We start from the raw sequence: 16,489 nt of genomic DNA, 5'->3' as shown, positions 1-16,489 counted from the left end.
TCCAGCAGTGGTTCAAAGCCTACGAGGTAGCCATGACCTCCCACCGCGTCCCACAGAAGGACTGGGGGGCCGGGTTGTGGGGTTGATTCCTGAGCGAAGGACGGGACACCCTCCTCGACCTACCAGCCTCTGTGCAAACATCCTACAGCCACATGAAGGAGGCCCTCCTCACGAAATACGGCCTCACCCCCGAAATGTATCGGCAGCGGTTCCGGGACTGCCGAAAGATCCCAGGCACCACCTGGGTGGAATACCTAAACTTTTACAGCAGAGCGCTGGAAGGGTGGATCAAGGGCAGCAAGGTAACCACCTTCGAAGAACGGACCGACCTCATTACCTGGGAACACTTGTCCACAAATTGTTTTGTAGAACTGCGCCAGCACCTGCTCGACAGCAAGCTCGCAGACCCGAGGAAGCTGGCCGTCGAAGCAGGTCGCAGGGTTAACACCCGGGTCCCCCGGAGCCCCGTAGGAGACTACCCCCGCAGCCATCAAGGACCTCCCCGTCAGAGAGGGGGGGGGGGGAATCAAGGGAAACAGAGGGAGTTCCCATCCGGGCCCCCGCGTAGCCCCCCGAGAAACCAACACCCGGGATTCCCAGCTCCTCCGCCAGGCAGTACCGGCCCCCCAGGTAGACAAGGGCCCCGGGTGAATAACACATGTTTCCGCTGTCAACGACTCGGGCATTACGCCAGCGACCCTCAGTGCCCCATGGCCCAGAAACCCCCCACGACAGCTCCCCCAGCTAGACACATGGCGACCGTAACCCTAGGGGAGGAGTTTGAGGACCCCGAGGGATGGGAACCTGCAGCCATGGCCCTAGTCTCTCTAGGAGATCGAGATATGATTCCCGGAGCACCCCTACCCGCAAACACCAAGAAGTACTGCCAGCTCGTAACGGTTAACGGCCACCCGGTGGAGGCCCTTTGTGACACCGGGGCGAGCATCACTGGTGTCCTCAGCCACTTAGTCCAGGCGGACCAGATTATCCCCAATGTCTTTTGCCCTGTGATAGCTTCCGACAACACTGAGAGTTTGTGTAAGGTGGCCTTGGTACCATTCGAATGGGGGGGAGTAACCGGTACATTGCGGGTGGCTGTCCGAACCGCACAACCTGTAGACTGCCTCCTGGGAAACGACCTGGAAAGTTCCCCCTGGAGACAGGTCGAGCGCAAGACCCACCTCGGGATGATGGGTCTACCAGAATGGGTGTGCGCAACCACCCGATCCATGGCGGCCCGACTTCCCCCCCGTGGGGGAGTCGAGGACGAAGCCCCCAGCACCACCTCCGGTGACAAAGCCGGAGACGACCCAGTTGAACCCCACGACCTATCCCCAGGAGGAGAGCCCCTCGCTGACGACGGACCCGTCCATCCTGACCCCGCGCAGATCACGGAGTTAGGTGATCTGCCCGAGTTGGCCCAGTGGCGCCACGAAGGGGGCCCCTCCCGAGAGGAGTTCTGCCAAGAACAAGCGACCTGTCCTTCTCTGGTCGGACCCCGGCAGCAGGCCGAAGCCCAAGCCGCGGGCGACCAATCGGGAACCCCACTTACTCTATTGGGAGAATGACCTCCTGTACAGCGAACAGCGGTCTGCCGAGCTAGGGTCAGCCCGGGTGCTGGTGGTACCCCTACGCTTTCGAGACTTTCTCCTGGGCTTGGCCCATGATGTACCCCTGGCCAGCCATTTGGGCCAGGACAAGACCTACCACCGCTTAGTAACGCACTTTTATTGGCCAAAAATGCGAGCCCACATAGAGGCCCACTGCAAGTCCTGCCCCACGTGCCAGGCCAGTGGTAAAAGTGGAGGGAAGCGCAAGGCTCCCCTCCAACCCTTCCCAGTTGTCAGTACTCCCTTCGAGCGGGTCGGAATTGACATCGTGGGGCCCCTGGACCCCAAGACCGCCCAGGGTCACCGCTTTATCCTCGTCCTAGTGGACCATGCCACACGATACCCGGAGGCCATCCCCCTCCGCACCGTCACGGCCCCCGTGGTGGGCCGGGCATTAATGGGGATCTTCTCCTGGGTAGGGTTCCCCCGAGAGGTCGTGAGCGACCGAGGCACCAATTTTATCTCAAAATATATGAGATCCCTGTGGTAACAATGTGGAGTATCATATAAATTCACTACCCCTTACCATCCCCAAGGCAATGGCCTAGTGGAACGGTTTAACCGGACTCTGAAGGGGATGATCATGGGTCTCGAGGAGCCCCTGCGGCGTAAGTGGGACGTCCTTCTCCCCTGCCTCCTGTTCGCCTACCGGGAAGTCCCCCAGAAGTCCTTGGGGTTCAGCCCGTTTGAATTACTGTATAGGCACCCAGTCAGAGGTCCCCTGAGCTTGGTCAAAGAGGGATGGGAGACAGCACCCCGGGACCCACCGCAGGATGTGTTCCGGTACCTGTTGACGCTCCGAAACCAGCCAAGGAAGTTCCGAGAGCTGGCCGAGGCCAACCTCGAGGCGCGCCAGGAAGAAATGAAGCGCTGGTACGACCAGAATGTCACTCTGGTCGAGTTCCAGCCAGGCCAGCAGGTCTGGGTGATGGCCCCAGTGAAGCCGTGCGCCCTCCAAGACAAATGGACCGGGCCCTTCAAAGTAGTAGAACGAAAAAGTCAGGTTACATACGTGGTGGACGTCCAGTCCCCCCGGAACCCCCTTCGGGTCCTCCACATGAACCGCCTCAAGCCACACTTCGTGCGGACGGAGTTGAGCTTACTCCTGGCCACAGACGACGGGGCGGAAGAGGAAACGGAGCCTCTCCCTGACCTCCTGCGGGCCAAAGAAAAGGATGGCTCCGTGGAGGGGGTGAACCTCTCCCCCTCCCTCACACCCCAACAACACGAGGGCTGCCGCCAGCTCTTGGGGCAGTTCTCCGACCTGTTCTCTTTTGCCCCCAAGGTTACCGACAGGTGCGTCCACGACGTGGACACCGGAGACAGCACACTGGTACGGCACCGAGCCTACCGCGTCCCCGACCGAGTCTGGGCCTGCATCCAGGCGGAGGTCTCCAAGATGTTATTTCTAGGGGTGATCGAGCCCACAGACAGTCCCTGGGCCAGCCCGGTGGTACTAGTCCCGAAAGCAGCTGCCCCTGGTGTTGCCCCCGAACTACGGTTCTGCGTGGACTACCGGGAGCTCAATGCGGTCACCCGAGCCGACGCTCACCCTATCCACCGCGCAGATGAGCTCATTGACTGCCTTGGGTCTGCACATTTTCTCAGCACCTTCGATTTGACCTGCGGATACTGGCAAATTGCGCTCACAGAAGGAGCGGTCCTCCTTCTCCACCCCGGATGGGCACTATCGCTTCAGAGTGATGCCCTTCGGGATGAAAAATGTCCCGGCCACCTTTCAGAGACTGGTGAATAGAGTCCTGGCCGGGCTGGAAGAGTTCAGCGCCGCATATCTGGACGATATTGCGGTATTCAGTTCCGAATGGGGGGAGCACCTCCGGAGGGTCTTCAGGGCCCTGCGCCAAGCCGGCCTCACAGTGAAAGCCAGCAAATGCCAGATTGGGCAAGGATCGGTGGTCTACCTGGGGCACCAGGTCGGCAGCGGGCTGGTCGCTCCCCTCCAACCTAAGATTGACGCCATCCTGGCCTGGGAACCACCAACCACCCAAACCGAAGTCCGCGCCTTTCTGGGCCTCACTGGTTACTACCGGAGGTTCATCCAAGGTTACGGCAGCCTCGTAGGACCCCTCACGGAGCTCACGTCCAAAAGACAGCCTAAAAAGGTACAGTGGACCCCTGCCTGCCAGGAGGCGTTCGACGCACTGAAACTCGCCATGTGTACAGCCCCTGTGCTCCAAGCCCCCGATTACTCCAAAGAGTTTGTGGTGCAAACGGATGCTTCCGAGCATGGCATTGGAGCCGTCCTATCCCAGCTCAATGAGAAGGGCCTGGATTAGCCGAAGGTTACTGCCCCGAGAGCAACGATGGAGCACCATTGAACGCGAGGCGTTCGACGTAGCCTGGGCTCTAAAGAAACTGCGGCCCTACCTCTTCGGAACCCACTTCCAAGTCCAGACAGATCATCAACCTTTACGGTGGCTCATGCAGATGAGGGGAGAGAACCCCAAACTGCTACGATGGTCAATCTCCCTACAGGGGATGGACTTCACAGTAGAGCATCGCCCTGGCACCGACCACGCCAACGCTGACGGCCTCTCCAGATTCTTCCGCCTCAGCGAAGAGAACCCCCAAGAGGATGGGTAGTTCTCTTCGGCCTTCAGCTGGGGGGGACGCATGTTGGACCCGGCCTCGTGGCGTGGCCCATCCCGACCCGTAGCGACACCATACTGACTTCTGCCCCCCACCCGGCCCTGATTAACGCAGCCTACCCGACCCAGTCCACACCTGATCCCCCACAGAACCTGGGGCTACCCCCGTCCTTCCCGCCATCTTCCCGACACCGGGCACCCTCCCCACTCCATCGGCCTCGCGGCCTCCAGTGACCAGGCCCCGCACCCCAGATGGCCGCCCTCGACCCAAGCGCAACCCAGGCCTAGTCGCGCCATGCCGGCTGGGGGGAGAGAGAGCTCCTGGTGAGCAGGAGAGGGAGGAGTAGTTTCACTCACACCTGGCCTCCTCTCAAGAGATAGTTTTGATCGCCCCAACGGCCACCCGGAGGGCTACCTCCACGCCTGCTGCGTGTCTGGGATCCCTCCCGACCCCGCCTTGAAAGGATCAAAGGTCCGCGTGGCAGGAACCCCCAACAAACGACCCCCAGGCGCTAAGACCCCTGCCCGTGAGGACTCCGGACATCAAAGAGGAGTCGACATACAACAAGGGGCGCGCTGGGACCCTCAGCAGATTGAATCCTGGAACGAAGAGAGCCCTGCTGACGTGGTCGCGGCTGAAAGAACATCCTCCCAAGGTCCGATGGAACTCTTGGAACCTCGGTGAGCCCTGCAGACAGCGTCGCGGCTCCACCTGGTAGAGACGGACTTCTGCCTAAATCATCCGAGCCCTGCTGACGCGGTCGCGGCTCCCCTTGCAACCTTGAGAACTCTGAGCCCTGTTGACCGACTCGCGGCTCCTTGAAGATTGTCCGGCCTCCAACATCCTTACTCGAGCCCTGCAGACTTGGTCGCAACTCAAAAGACATTCTGGTCTGGCTGGACCCCAAAAGATCGTATCATATCCCCCGACTCGAGGATTGAGAGCCGTGCGCCGGATACGCACCTGCATTGACCCTGATCCTAAGACTGTCCCGCTACCCCTACCCCAACCGAGACTTTGTGAGCCCTTGTTCTACTTGTACAGACGCCTCTGCGGATCATAAAGGTCCTGATATTTCTAGATAAAGAATTTGTGCTTCAGAATCTACGGTGTGGTGCCTCTGTGTTGCCTGGTGCTAAATCAGCATGTACGGTCCTAGGTACGAGACCCAGCCCTGAAGGGGTCTCCCGCCAGTTCTCGGCTACCTCTCCCGGGAAAGGTGGGTCGCAGGGTGGTCAGGTACATATTCTGTCCTTCCCTGAGGCTGGCCCTTCTAACAAAAAGCATATGCAGGTTCCGCGTGAAAGTGCAATGTGGCACAAAAGCAAGCTTATTTATATTGCAACGTATGCAAAGGAAAATAAGGCCTACAATGTGCACAGTTAGGCTAACATAGGGAAAACTACAATGGGCCATGCAAGAAACACATGACAGGCTAACCTTGCCAAGCGTGGCCCAAATCCTTTAACTAGTCAACGCTACAGGAGGTAGGGTCTATAACCAAGATGATATAAATCAGATCTTTGCTAGCTATTATGCCACACTACACACTAGCAGTAGAGAGGATAGACAGGGCTGTATCCAGCACTTCTTGGCAGACCTACCCCTGCAGAGATTCTTGCCTGATGAGGTGGAGGAGCTGGGGAAAGATATTTCAATGGAAGAGATCAAGGCTGAAGTGAAGATAATGGCCCAGGAAAAACGTCCTGGGAACAGATGGGCTCCCGGTGAAGTTCTATGTGACCTATATTGAAATGCTTGACCCCTGTCTGTCTACCTTATATTGGAAGGTGTGTGACGCCAGCGCACTGCCCCGCTCGAAGAGAGAGGCCCTAATAATCCCCCTGCTCAAACCAGGGAAACCAGCAACAGACATAAAAGAGTACAGACCACTATCTATACTGAATCCTGACTATTAAATACTTAGTGGAATCCTGTCTCAGAGACCATCTCCCCACATGCAGGGCTTTATCCACACTGATCAATCTGGGTTTATACCCCAATGCAACACGGCACTAAACATCCTGACATTACTGGCTCTTTTGAGGGATGATCCGAACATACCAGAGAGAGTCAGGTTCATGTCTGCAGACACTGAGAAGCCTTTTGAAAGGCTGGAATGGGACCATCTCTGACCTGTGATGACCTGAATAGGACTGTGGTGGAGATTTGTAAAATTGACACAGCTGTTGTATGCACCTCCTACAATGAGAGTCTAGACAGGCCGGGCAATCTTGGAGCAGTGCAAAGTAATTATACTCCACAGTATCTTCTGGGATCTAGACACCATTCTGATTGACCTGATCTGGGGAAAGGGCAGGCAATGGGTTGCACTGAATAAGCTGCAGTGAATTTCCATGAACGGGGGAATGAGCACTCCTGACTTGAAGACCTATTACTTGGAAGCCCAGTGCACTGGTATATGTGATGGTCACAAGGGCTTCAGGACACAAAGAGGGTTCCCCACCCCTTACACTCCCATGTCGACTATGCTATGGAACCTCCTACTTAATCCTAAAAGGGCAACCATCACAGGCAGGAATGACCAAACTGTGCTCCAACACTGTTGGTGGAGAGCACTGTAGAAGAGCCAGACAAATAAGCCATATTCCCTAAAGCTGCCACTTCAGTCTTTGCTTATACATACACAGGAGATTAAACAGTGACGGCTACAGAACTGGCTAGAAGCGGGCATTAACATGGTGGGTAAACTGTACAGAAATGGGGAGTTACTCTCCTTAGAGGACATGAGGGAGCAGTATGAGCTTCCAGCAGGGCAGTTTCTACTATATGGTACCATGATCGTAGTGGTGAGAAAATACTGGAGGAGACGTGACACCGAATCCCCAGATGTACCGAAGTTGCCAATTTCTCTGAGGTTGATGTCAGGTCTCCTTGGAGCACTACGGTCAGACATGATACTGCTGCTAATCAATTGAAACATAAGTGGGAGGCAGACTTGGGGACTCCCATAACTGACAGGGAATAGACAAAAATGCTAGAGATGGCTCAAAAAAATCCTGAAATCCTCAATTCAAACTCATACATTAAGTCTTACGTAAAAAGCAAAGCTCACACTTGGATGACTCAAGCCTTCTTCACTCACATTTCACACAAATGCGCTAGATATCACCTAGAAGGGGAAGATATGCTTTACCTGATACGGAACTGCATGCACTTGACCTTCTACTGGACAGAGATGGATATCACATCTCTCCTAACCCTTCCCCCAAAACGTGTATACTGGGGATTTTTCCCCACCCAGCTAAGAACAAGGTTACGACCCAATTTATTGACTTGGCATTGATACTGAGCAAGCGGTGTATAACGATGCAGTTAATGGCTTCCGCCGATCCCCGTGTGGAAAGGTGGACAGCTAACATGCCTAGGTCAGCTGACTGGGAGGAGGGCACCTTACTCCGAGAAGCCTATAAGGCAGGAGAAAGATGGGATATGCTAGATACTGGGGGGAGCAAGCTGATGCACTAAAATAGAGGATGATGATGGGACTATTGCAATGGGTTAAATGCCCTCAATCCCAGCTGGTCAGAGAATGGAGGCCAGGGGGATTCTGGGGCTGGTGGTCTTTCAGCCCCAGGACATTAGCCCAACCCCAAGTAAAGTTAATACCAACATAGACCACCCAAAATACAATTGTCCTATGATAACAGAGACAACACCACATCCAACTGAGAGGGAGAGCAGGACCCCACAAGGAAGCGGAAGGAGAAGGGGGGAGGGAAGGGAGGTAGACTTACTGATGTGATAGAATGACTCCCCAATATTCCTCGGTCAAGGTGGACAGGGTTGGGGGGGTTTAGACTGCCGAGTATGAGGGACTTCCTACACACCCTTTGGCCACTGCTCTGTATATGCAAGTGTATAGGCAGGTGAGCTCTTCAGAGCATGTCTCATTCTGATGTACTGTATTTATGTGGAGTTTATGTGAAACCCAATAAAAATAATTTACAGCAACAAAAGAAAAACTCATGGTCATGTCCTTTCCAATAAATATCTAGGTGCTTTTAAGTCTCTGCCTAGTTTTCATGCTTTGAAACATCCCCTAATATCTTCTCCTGTCAGTATGTGCTATTCAAGATGCATTAATATCTGTAACAATATTGCTGGTTCAACAGATTCCAGCCCTCAGAGTACAGAGAGATATTGTTCCCTATGCTGAATTCCCACCTATCTGCATAGATGATTTATCAACTATTTATGAAATATATCACTTTAGTCAGTAATGACATCTTGCAGTTTTGGTAACCGCCATCTTTCCACTCTCGCTACCATACCATGGGCAACCATCATACATTTATAACACTTCAGGAATCTCTTCACTTCTCTGTTTGAGTGGGTATGTACACCAGTATTGAAGAAGCCCATCTTGGATACGGCATTTTAAAGACTTACTTCCTACTGAAGTCCTTCCTAAACTATATGAAACTCCCAGAGGTCTCTGTTCAACTTACCAGTCTGTTGCATAGACAAATCACCCAATACTAACAGTCTAGGTTTGGAGCTATGTAGAGCCCCGAGACACACAGGTATACAGGCTGTGTCATATTCTGTGTTTACTTAATGTTCTCATACTACAGAACTACTTTTATCTGACATTTTCAAGACATTTTGAAAAACGTTTTACATTAACTAAGCATTCATTTTTAATTATTTAAAGGGACATAATAAACAAACCTTACTTACCCAATGGTTATAAGGTCCAGTAACCAGTGCACTCTGACTTGCTGAATTCCACTGTGAGGCACTGACGAAATATATGCTAGGTTAATGTGTTGATCACGGCCATTGTCATGTAGCTCTGCTTTGTTGTGTGGTAATGGAGGACTGAAAAGGTGATAAAGTACCAAATTGACAATCCAAGTTGAATAGTAAAAGAAAATAGTTTTAATGTCATATTAGAAACACATGTCAACGTTTAAGTATTAAACAAATATGTTTTGTTCACATAATGTTTTCTTTTGTATTGATTTTCCAGTCTACAATATGAACATAATATTTCAGGGAATTCACAATAGTGATAATACAAAGTTTTCAGAATACATAATAAATTTCCTGAAACAGAATTTGCCTGAAAAATCAGAACATATGGTGGGAAAGGGGTTAATCAGTACTGTATATACCTTACAACTGGTGCACTAGTTACACCCACATGGCTGGCACTCCCGGGCAGATAGGATTTTTGCCAGGTAAGTGGAGATTAGTACACGCCCCCTTCAAAGCATTGATCCGACGCGTTTCGGGAAAAGTATACCTTAATCATGGATCCCAGGAAACAAATGCGGCAAACAACTGGGCTACATTTAGTCCACCTTTTATTTTAATTAAACACGAAGTCTGGCTCAGGTGAGCCGCATTGAATCTTGGAACTAGTAGTCCAGAAAAATACCTCCCAAGTGGGATGCCTGCCGCAAAGTACCTTTTTATGCAAAATTGTTAAAAGAATGAAGAGAGCCAATGATCTGCGCTATGCTACATCTGAAAGGCAGCCTCCAGGCCACCCATACCGCGATCCCGCCATGTGGACAGGGGGGGATCCGCAAGGGTCCAGCAGCGGTGCTTGCCGTGGCCGGGTTAGAGCCACACATTTATAAAAAAAATAGGAAACACCCACGTGGCTAGCAGAGATAGATAGATAGAGAGATAGATAGAGAGATAGAGAGATAGAGAGATAGAGAGATAGAGAGATAGAGAGATAGATAGATAGATAGATAGATAGATAGATAGATAGATAGATAGATAGATAGATAGATAGATAGATAGATAGATAGATAGATAGATAGATAGATAGATGGATTTTTTTTATTAGTAATTTGCCATTTGTTTCCTGCAGCAAGGGTCGTCCTGGTTAAACATATGCTAAAGCATTAACTTTGGTAGAAATTTGGTTTGAAACAACCATAGTTGCCCTCTTCTGCCCCTCCACGATCCTTCTCATTCCAAATAAATGACTAACATATCCACCACTCAAATTACTTTCATATTTTCACTAATACTAATTCACCACTAATCCTTTATGGATTCTGGACTAGCATGCTACTCACGGAAAAGCGCCTCTACGCCTCGTCAGGGGTAGAAAGCGTTATAGAAATGCAATTACAATACGATACAATAAGGTATATACATCTCTCTATTTTTGGGTTAATTAAGATTCGTTAAGGAATAGACGAGGACTGCCAAGTTGAATTTCAAGATTTCAAAAAATCTAGAACATATAAGAGCTCCTTGTTTATTTATTAATTGCAATACTAAGAATTGTGTGTATTTAACCATATGCTCCTGTTGGTTACAATATGTAGGCTCCACCACTAGAAACCTGAAACATAGATGGAACGCGCACTTAAGGGCATTCAAAATAACAATATAAATAACAAGGCTACCTTACTATCCTTTATGTTATTGCAGAATTATGACATTTTGGCTTGGATCCCAATTGAGAATAGCTATTCATGTAATGACAGTTATAAAAGGTATATTTCAGGAATTTGAAGTCTATAACACATTTAGCCCTGATACGAGTTTACCAAGTGAGTCTTGAGTGGCATTGAACACAAGACTAACATGCTCTGAAATGGACCTTCAGGTTTCGAATCCTACCTCTCAAGGTGAATGTTCAATTAAATAAATGAAAATAAAAAGACATTGATTAAAATGACACACACACACACACACACATATATATATATATATATATATACACACACAAATATATACATATACATACATATATGGGGGCGTGGCTTGGCCGGAGCCGATGGCGGACGCGTGAGCGCAGAGCTCCGCATCGGCCCAGCTGTAATCCAGTGAGAATTGGAGCACTGGCCCCGGTAGCGCCCTGCCGACGATCCTGGTGAGGCGTAAGGACCCGGGCAGTGCTTCCGTGAGTCGGCAGCTCGATCGGGGCCGTATTAGAGGAAAACGACAGAAGAATCGCCCCGCGTTGTGGATGAGTCGCAAGATGATGTCGATTGAGATGCTGCAGAGCAGCTGAGAGGCACCGCGATACTGGCAGCAATTGCACCGGAGGGGATAGCGAGGTGCCGTCTGAGCGCTCGGAACCCTGCGGTGCCGATCGGTGCGGGGTCAGGGACCCGGCACGGGGCCGCTCCACATTTTTGAGAGTGGGCGAGCTCCGCCTTGCAAGACAACATCGGAGCCTAGGACAGGGCCGTGGGGGGCCCAGACTGGCTGTGGAGCTCAACGGCGCCGCACGAAGGATTGTCTGGGGCACAAGGGAGGGTCGGCGGAAACACTGGTCTGGCGGTGCACGGAGGCGCAGACCGGCGGCGACCGAGGCGATGCTGCGTAGCTGAAGCAGCACCGTGCTACACACTGTAGTTGCCGCCGGGAGCTGGCCTGATTGGCACCTCAAGGCACCACCAGGCCTGGCTCCCAATCGGCAGACACTGCATCGGGCGGAGGGGGCGAGATTGAGCAGGTGCGTTGATCTTGGTGCAAGCGACCCCGCCCAGTACTACGGCACAGTGGACCTGGCCAACACTGCGATGAGGCCGCTGGAGGGCTGAGAGTGCTGGGGAGATATCCAGACAGGCAGTGATTCGAGGGCCATCTGGGGGCAGGAAGACGATCTGGGCAGAAACTCCCGCAGCGGTGTGGCTGACGGACGGGGAGAAGACAGAGGAGGCTGGGATACTGCCGATTTCCGTGGGGATGTGAGTTGTCCGACCCTCCTGGGGGCGGCCTGAGGTTTCATGCGCACGGGCGGTGCAAAGGAAGAGGTACGGCTGTGAGGGGTTGACAAAGCGGAGGCCCGAGGACACTGTTAAGATGGTCCTGCTGCAGTGACCTGGGGAGATGAAAGAAGTGACTGGACAGGCTGTCAACCGCTGATCTGGGCCTTGTGAGTGTGCGGCTGGACAGCCCCGGGCTGGGAGAGCTGACTCAGGACCGCGCTGTTGGCAGAAGAGGTAGCTCACTGCCGACACCAGAGAGCACTTGGGACCAGTAATAGGAGGAGCCAGGAGAGAGTGGAGCAGTTCTCTAACAGCATGGGTAAACCCATAGGTCGAGGGGCCGGTACCCCCCTAGAACAGGACGATGACGCTGCATCCCAGACCCGATCGCCCACCGAATGAGAAGATGCAAGTGCAGTTTCAACAGATATGTGCAACAATAGCAGACACAAAAGCGACGCTCCACCAGGACATCAGTACGGTGGCAGAGGGACTTGGGCTCCTACGGGATGAGCATAAGAAATTGTCAGAAAAGGTCAAGAAAAATTAGACCGCCATCACAGAACTGGAACCGGCGCAGCTTGATGTGACGTGGCAGCTGAAGGCCTTAACGGACAGAGTGAGTGTGCTTGAACGCAGAGTCGAGGACGCAGAAGGGCGTAATTGCCGGAACAACGTCCGAGTGGTGGGTTTACCCGAGGGGGAAGAAGGAGGCGATATGGTGGCCTATCTGGAGAGCTAATTTTGAACTGTCATAGCCCCGGAGGGTCTCTCGAACTTTTACACGCTTGAAAGAGCACACCGAGTACCGGCAAAATCGCTGGCCCCTGGAAGACCGCCGAGACCGGTGGTGGTTCGACTTTAACACTTTCGAGACTGGAATATGCTCCTACAGGAAGCAAGACTGGGGGGGCCCTTTGCAGTGGGCAATGCAAAGGTCACGTTATTTCCCGACTACACGTTGGATGTGCAGCGCAAGCGGGCCTCATATCTGGCAGTAAAGAGGGCCCTTCGGGATCAGGGTCTTCAGTACTCTTTGATGTTTCCAGCACGGCTGCGCATAATCCTGGCTGGCACCAGGCACTACATGGACTCCCCTAGTGAAGCATGGGACTGGCTAGAATCCTACAGGAAAGAGAAGCTGAGGGGTGAGTGTCCGAAGAGAGCACGAGATGGGAACGCGAGCAGGCCAAGGGGCTCACGTAGGCGGCCCCATACCAGAACCCAGAAGTAGCCCACAGACTCTCAGACTGCGCGGGAAAGAGTGGAAGCCCCGCAGGCAGTGGTGGCTTTGGCGCAAGATCGAACTGTTGTGTCGACTGAAGAAACGGGTACAACGGGGGACTCAGTGGGTGCTGAGTCATACACTTCAATGGGTAGAGGGGAATGCGTGCCAGAGGTGACACCACAGACGGCGGATGGCATCATAGACTGAGTGGACGGGCTGTCTAGGATGGACAGAGAGTCCTTGTTTGTTCGCTAAATGTGAAGGGATGTTGCTATTGGGTTGGGGATGCTTTCTCTACGAAAGGGCTGATGCACATGGAGGTTAGGGATTCCAGCCAGCTGTGTGCCCCGGCTCCTCTGTTGCTGACAGAGGAATTTGTGTGTTTTTAGGTTTGGATAGATACCAGTTTCAAAGTAGCTGTCCTTGGGTGGGGGAGTTGGGGATGTTGTTTAGTTTTAGGGAGAGTTGGGACCAGGCATGTCATTGTATTTGCTTTCAGTGCTGATTATTTTGTATGGCTGGGTCGGGAACCGCAAATAACTTGAAGTGTTTATCATGGAATGTGCGGGGTTTGCACTCTATGTGGCGCCGTCAGAAATTGCATGCCCATTTGATATGAAGAGGAGTGCAAATAGCATTTTTACAGGAAACACACTTGAATGTGCAGGAGGGTGCGGCATTACAGCGCAGATGGCGAGGTCAATTGTTCTACACAACCTATTCTGCTCGAGGGGTGTTAATTTGGGTCAGAGCGGGAGTAACCTTTTTATGTAGGGAAAAACTCAGACCCAGAAGGGAGATATGTGGTGGTCCTTTGGAAACTAGATGGACGGGATTTGCATTGGGGAGCATTTACGCGCCCCACGTGAAAGAACCGGCATTCCTTTCACATCTATCTGGGAAACTGGCTCCTTATCTCACGGGTTCTGTGCTGTTGGGAGGGGACTTTAATTGTGTCTCAATCTTATTGTTGGATCGCTCGCACCCCCCACTTCCAACAGCCCCCCACGCAAGATTGCAGAGGCGAGGCGTAGTTGGCAGCAGAGGTGGGGCTTGGTGGACATTTGGAGGGCTCGGCACCCCGAGGAGCTGAATTATTCAAATTTTTCTGCACTGCATGACCTTCATGTGCGGCTGGATGTGTTATTATCTACTCCGGACGTGCATGCAGGAGTACAGGGGAGCAAATATTTAGCTAGGACACTTTCTGACCATAACCCTGTTTTGATCTGGCTGCAGTAGCCGTGTGTCCGGGCTCAGATACCGGCCTGCGCCCGGAGGTGTTGGAAGACCAAGTATACCGTGAGGCGGTGGGTGAGGCTATCGCGCACTATTTTGAGGATAACGGAGATACTGCGTCCACGCCACTGGTGGAATGGGACGACTTTAAGGTGGTGATCCGCTGTATCGCTGGCACGGTTGGGGCTCGGAAGACACTGTTGGCGGAAGTGGCAGACGCAGAACAGCAACTAAGAGGGGTGGAAAGGGACCGACCTGGGAGGCCTGACAAACAAGCTGAGTTGCTGGAGGCAAAAGAAGTGGTAGCGGGTAAAGTAGAGCGCTTGCGCTGCTTTGACTACAAAGCTTGTCTTGCCCGTACCCATGTTGAGGGAGATAAATCGGGAGCGCTGTTCGCCTGGTTAGCTAACCTGTCGCGAAGAGGGACGCCGATATTGGAGATCAGGGACGATAGGGGGGAAGCCTGTTTTACCCAAGAGGACATTAATGGGTTGTTCTATGAGTTTTACAGAGTGCTCTACAGGAGCAAGATGCCCACTGCAGGAGATGATATGGGTGAGTTTCTGCGTGGACTTCAGTTCCCGCAATTAGACGACGAGCAGGCAGACGCATTGGGCGGGGATATTGAATTGAGGGAGGTGCGTGCGGCGCTTAAACACATGGCACGGAACAAGACTCCGGGTTGAGATGGCCTCCCAATTGAATTTTATTTAACCTACTCTGAATTCCTAGCTCCGACTTAGTGATATTATATAATGAGGCCAGATGCCTGGGCCACCTCCCGACCTCCACGAGAGCGGCGGTTATCATCCCACTACTTAAGCCTGGAAAACCAGTGTGGGATAGGGCAGTGTACCGGTCGCTCTCCATGCTGAACACGGACTATAAGATACTAAGTCACATTTTAGCCACTCGGCTATTATCACATATGCCGTCATTAATCCTTCAGGACCAGGCTGGCTTTATTCCTGCCCGAAACACGGCCTTAAATATCCGTCGGCTACTGCAGGTGCTTGAGTCGGACACCTATCAAAAAGACACTGCTGCGGTGTTTGCCGTTGATATAGAAAAGGCATTCGATAGTTTAGAGTGGTCATATCCGTTTCATGTCATGGCTGGCATCGGGTTGGTAGATGCATTTATAGCATGGACGGCGCTACTGTATCAGTCCTCCACGGCATGAGTTAGAACAGTGGGGTGATATCTGGGGCCTACGCAGTGAGTCGGGGAACGCTCCTGTTTGCACTGGCTATGGAACCTTTGGTGATGAAGGCTAGAACCGGGAGACTTCTTGTTATTGCCATTCATCCAAAATCTGACATTGTATATTAAAGACACAAACGATTTATTGAGACATATACAAGACATCCCATGGCTGAGTTCATACAAACTGATAACAATGGACGTAATTTCAGTCTACACTAATATTGAAAATCGAATTGGGATTACAGCTTGTAAATACTTTCTGGGCAAACGAAACATCCAATATGAAAAACACAATCAAATGCTGATACAAATGATTGAAAATTGCCTTACGAAAAACTTATTTTTATTTGGAGAGATAATATACATACAAACAAAGGGCACGGTCATGGGATTTTCTTTTAGTCCAAGCTATGCGTGCCTGACAATGGGCTGGTGGGAGCAGCACCCGGATCATGATGAGTATGTAAATAAGACCATGAGCTGGTTCAGATTCATCGACGATCTCTTTATAATATGGGATGGCACTGAAATAGAATTTTAAAAGTATTTTGAGATACTTAACAACACAGAGCCAAATCTACGGTTTACCTATGAAATCAGCCAAGAAAGGGGAACCTTTCTGGACACAGAAATGTATGTAATATCTGGAAAAATACATACAACACTACACCGCAAAAAAACAGCTACCAATGCCGTGTTACACGCTCAAAGCTTTAAAGGCACAATAGCCCATAGCCACTTTTTGAAACAGAAAAATAAAACCTCCCAATGGCTACAAACTACAGGCTTCATGAAATGTCACAACTGTAAGGTTTGCCAAATTGCACGTAAAACCCAGGAAATTATTTGGGCAAACAAGAAGATATGAAAAATACAGAAGCTAA

General features: G+C 51.6%; 1 protein-coding gene across 1 annotated transcript in view; it reads right to left on the bottom strand.

Annotated features, from left to right (window-relative positions):
- The window catches only part of IDUA (alpha-L-iduronidase), a 1,533,398-nt gene extending 1,517,307 nt beyond the window's left edge, over positions 1 to 16,091 (bottom strand). The window contains exons 1-2 of the mRNA XM_085640933.1: positions 15,974 to 16,091; positions 8,925 to 9,065 (exon numbers count right to left, since the gene is read on the bottom strand). Of these exons, the coding sequence (XP_085497059.1) occupies positions 8,925 to 9,065; positions 15,974 to 16,059 (227 nt within the window). The 5' untranslated portion in view covers positions 16,060 to 16,091. The remainder of the gene's footprint in view (positions 1 to 8,924; positions 9,066 to 15,973) is intronic.
- Between the last annotated feature and the right edge of the window lie 398 nt (positions 16,092 to 16,489).

This window comes from Triturus cristatus, chromosome 2_2 (assembly GCF_964204655.1).
Source record: "Triturus cristatus chromosome 2_2, aTriCri1.1, whole genome shotgun sequence".
In the NCBI taxonomy this organism is placed as follows: Eukaryota; Metazoa; Chordata; class Amphibia; order Caudata; family Salamandridae; genus Triturus; species Triturus cristatus.
The sequence above is the reverse complement of the archived record's forward strand: the minus strand, read 5'-3'. Positions and strand labels throughout refer to the sequence as shown.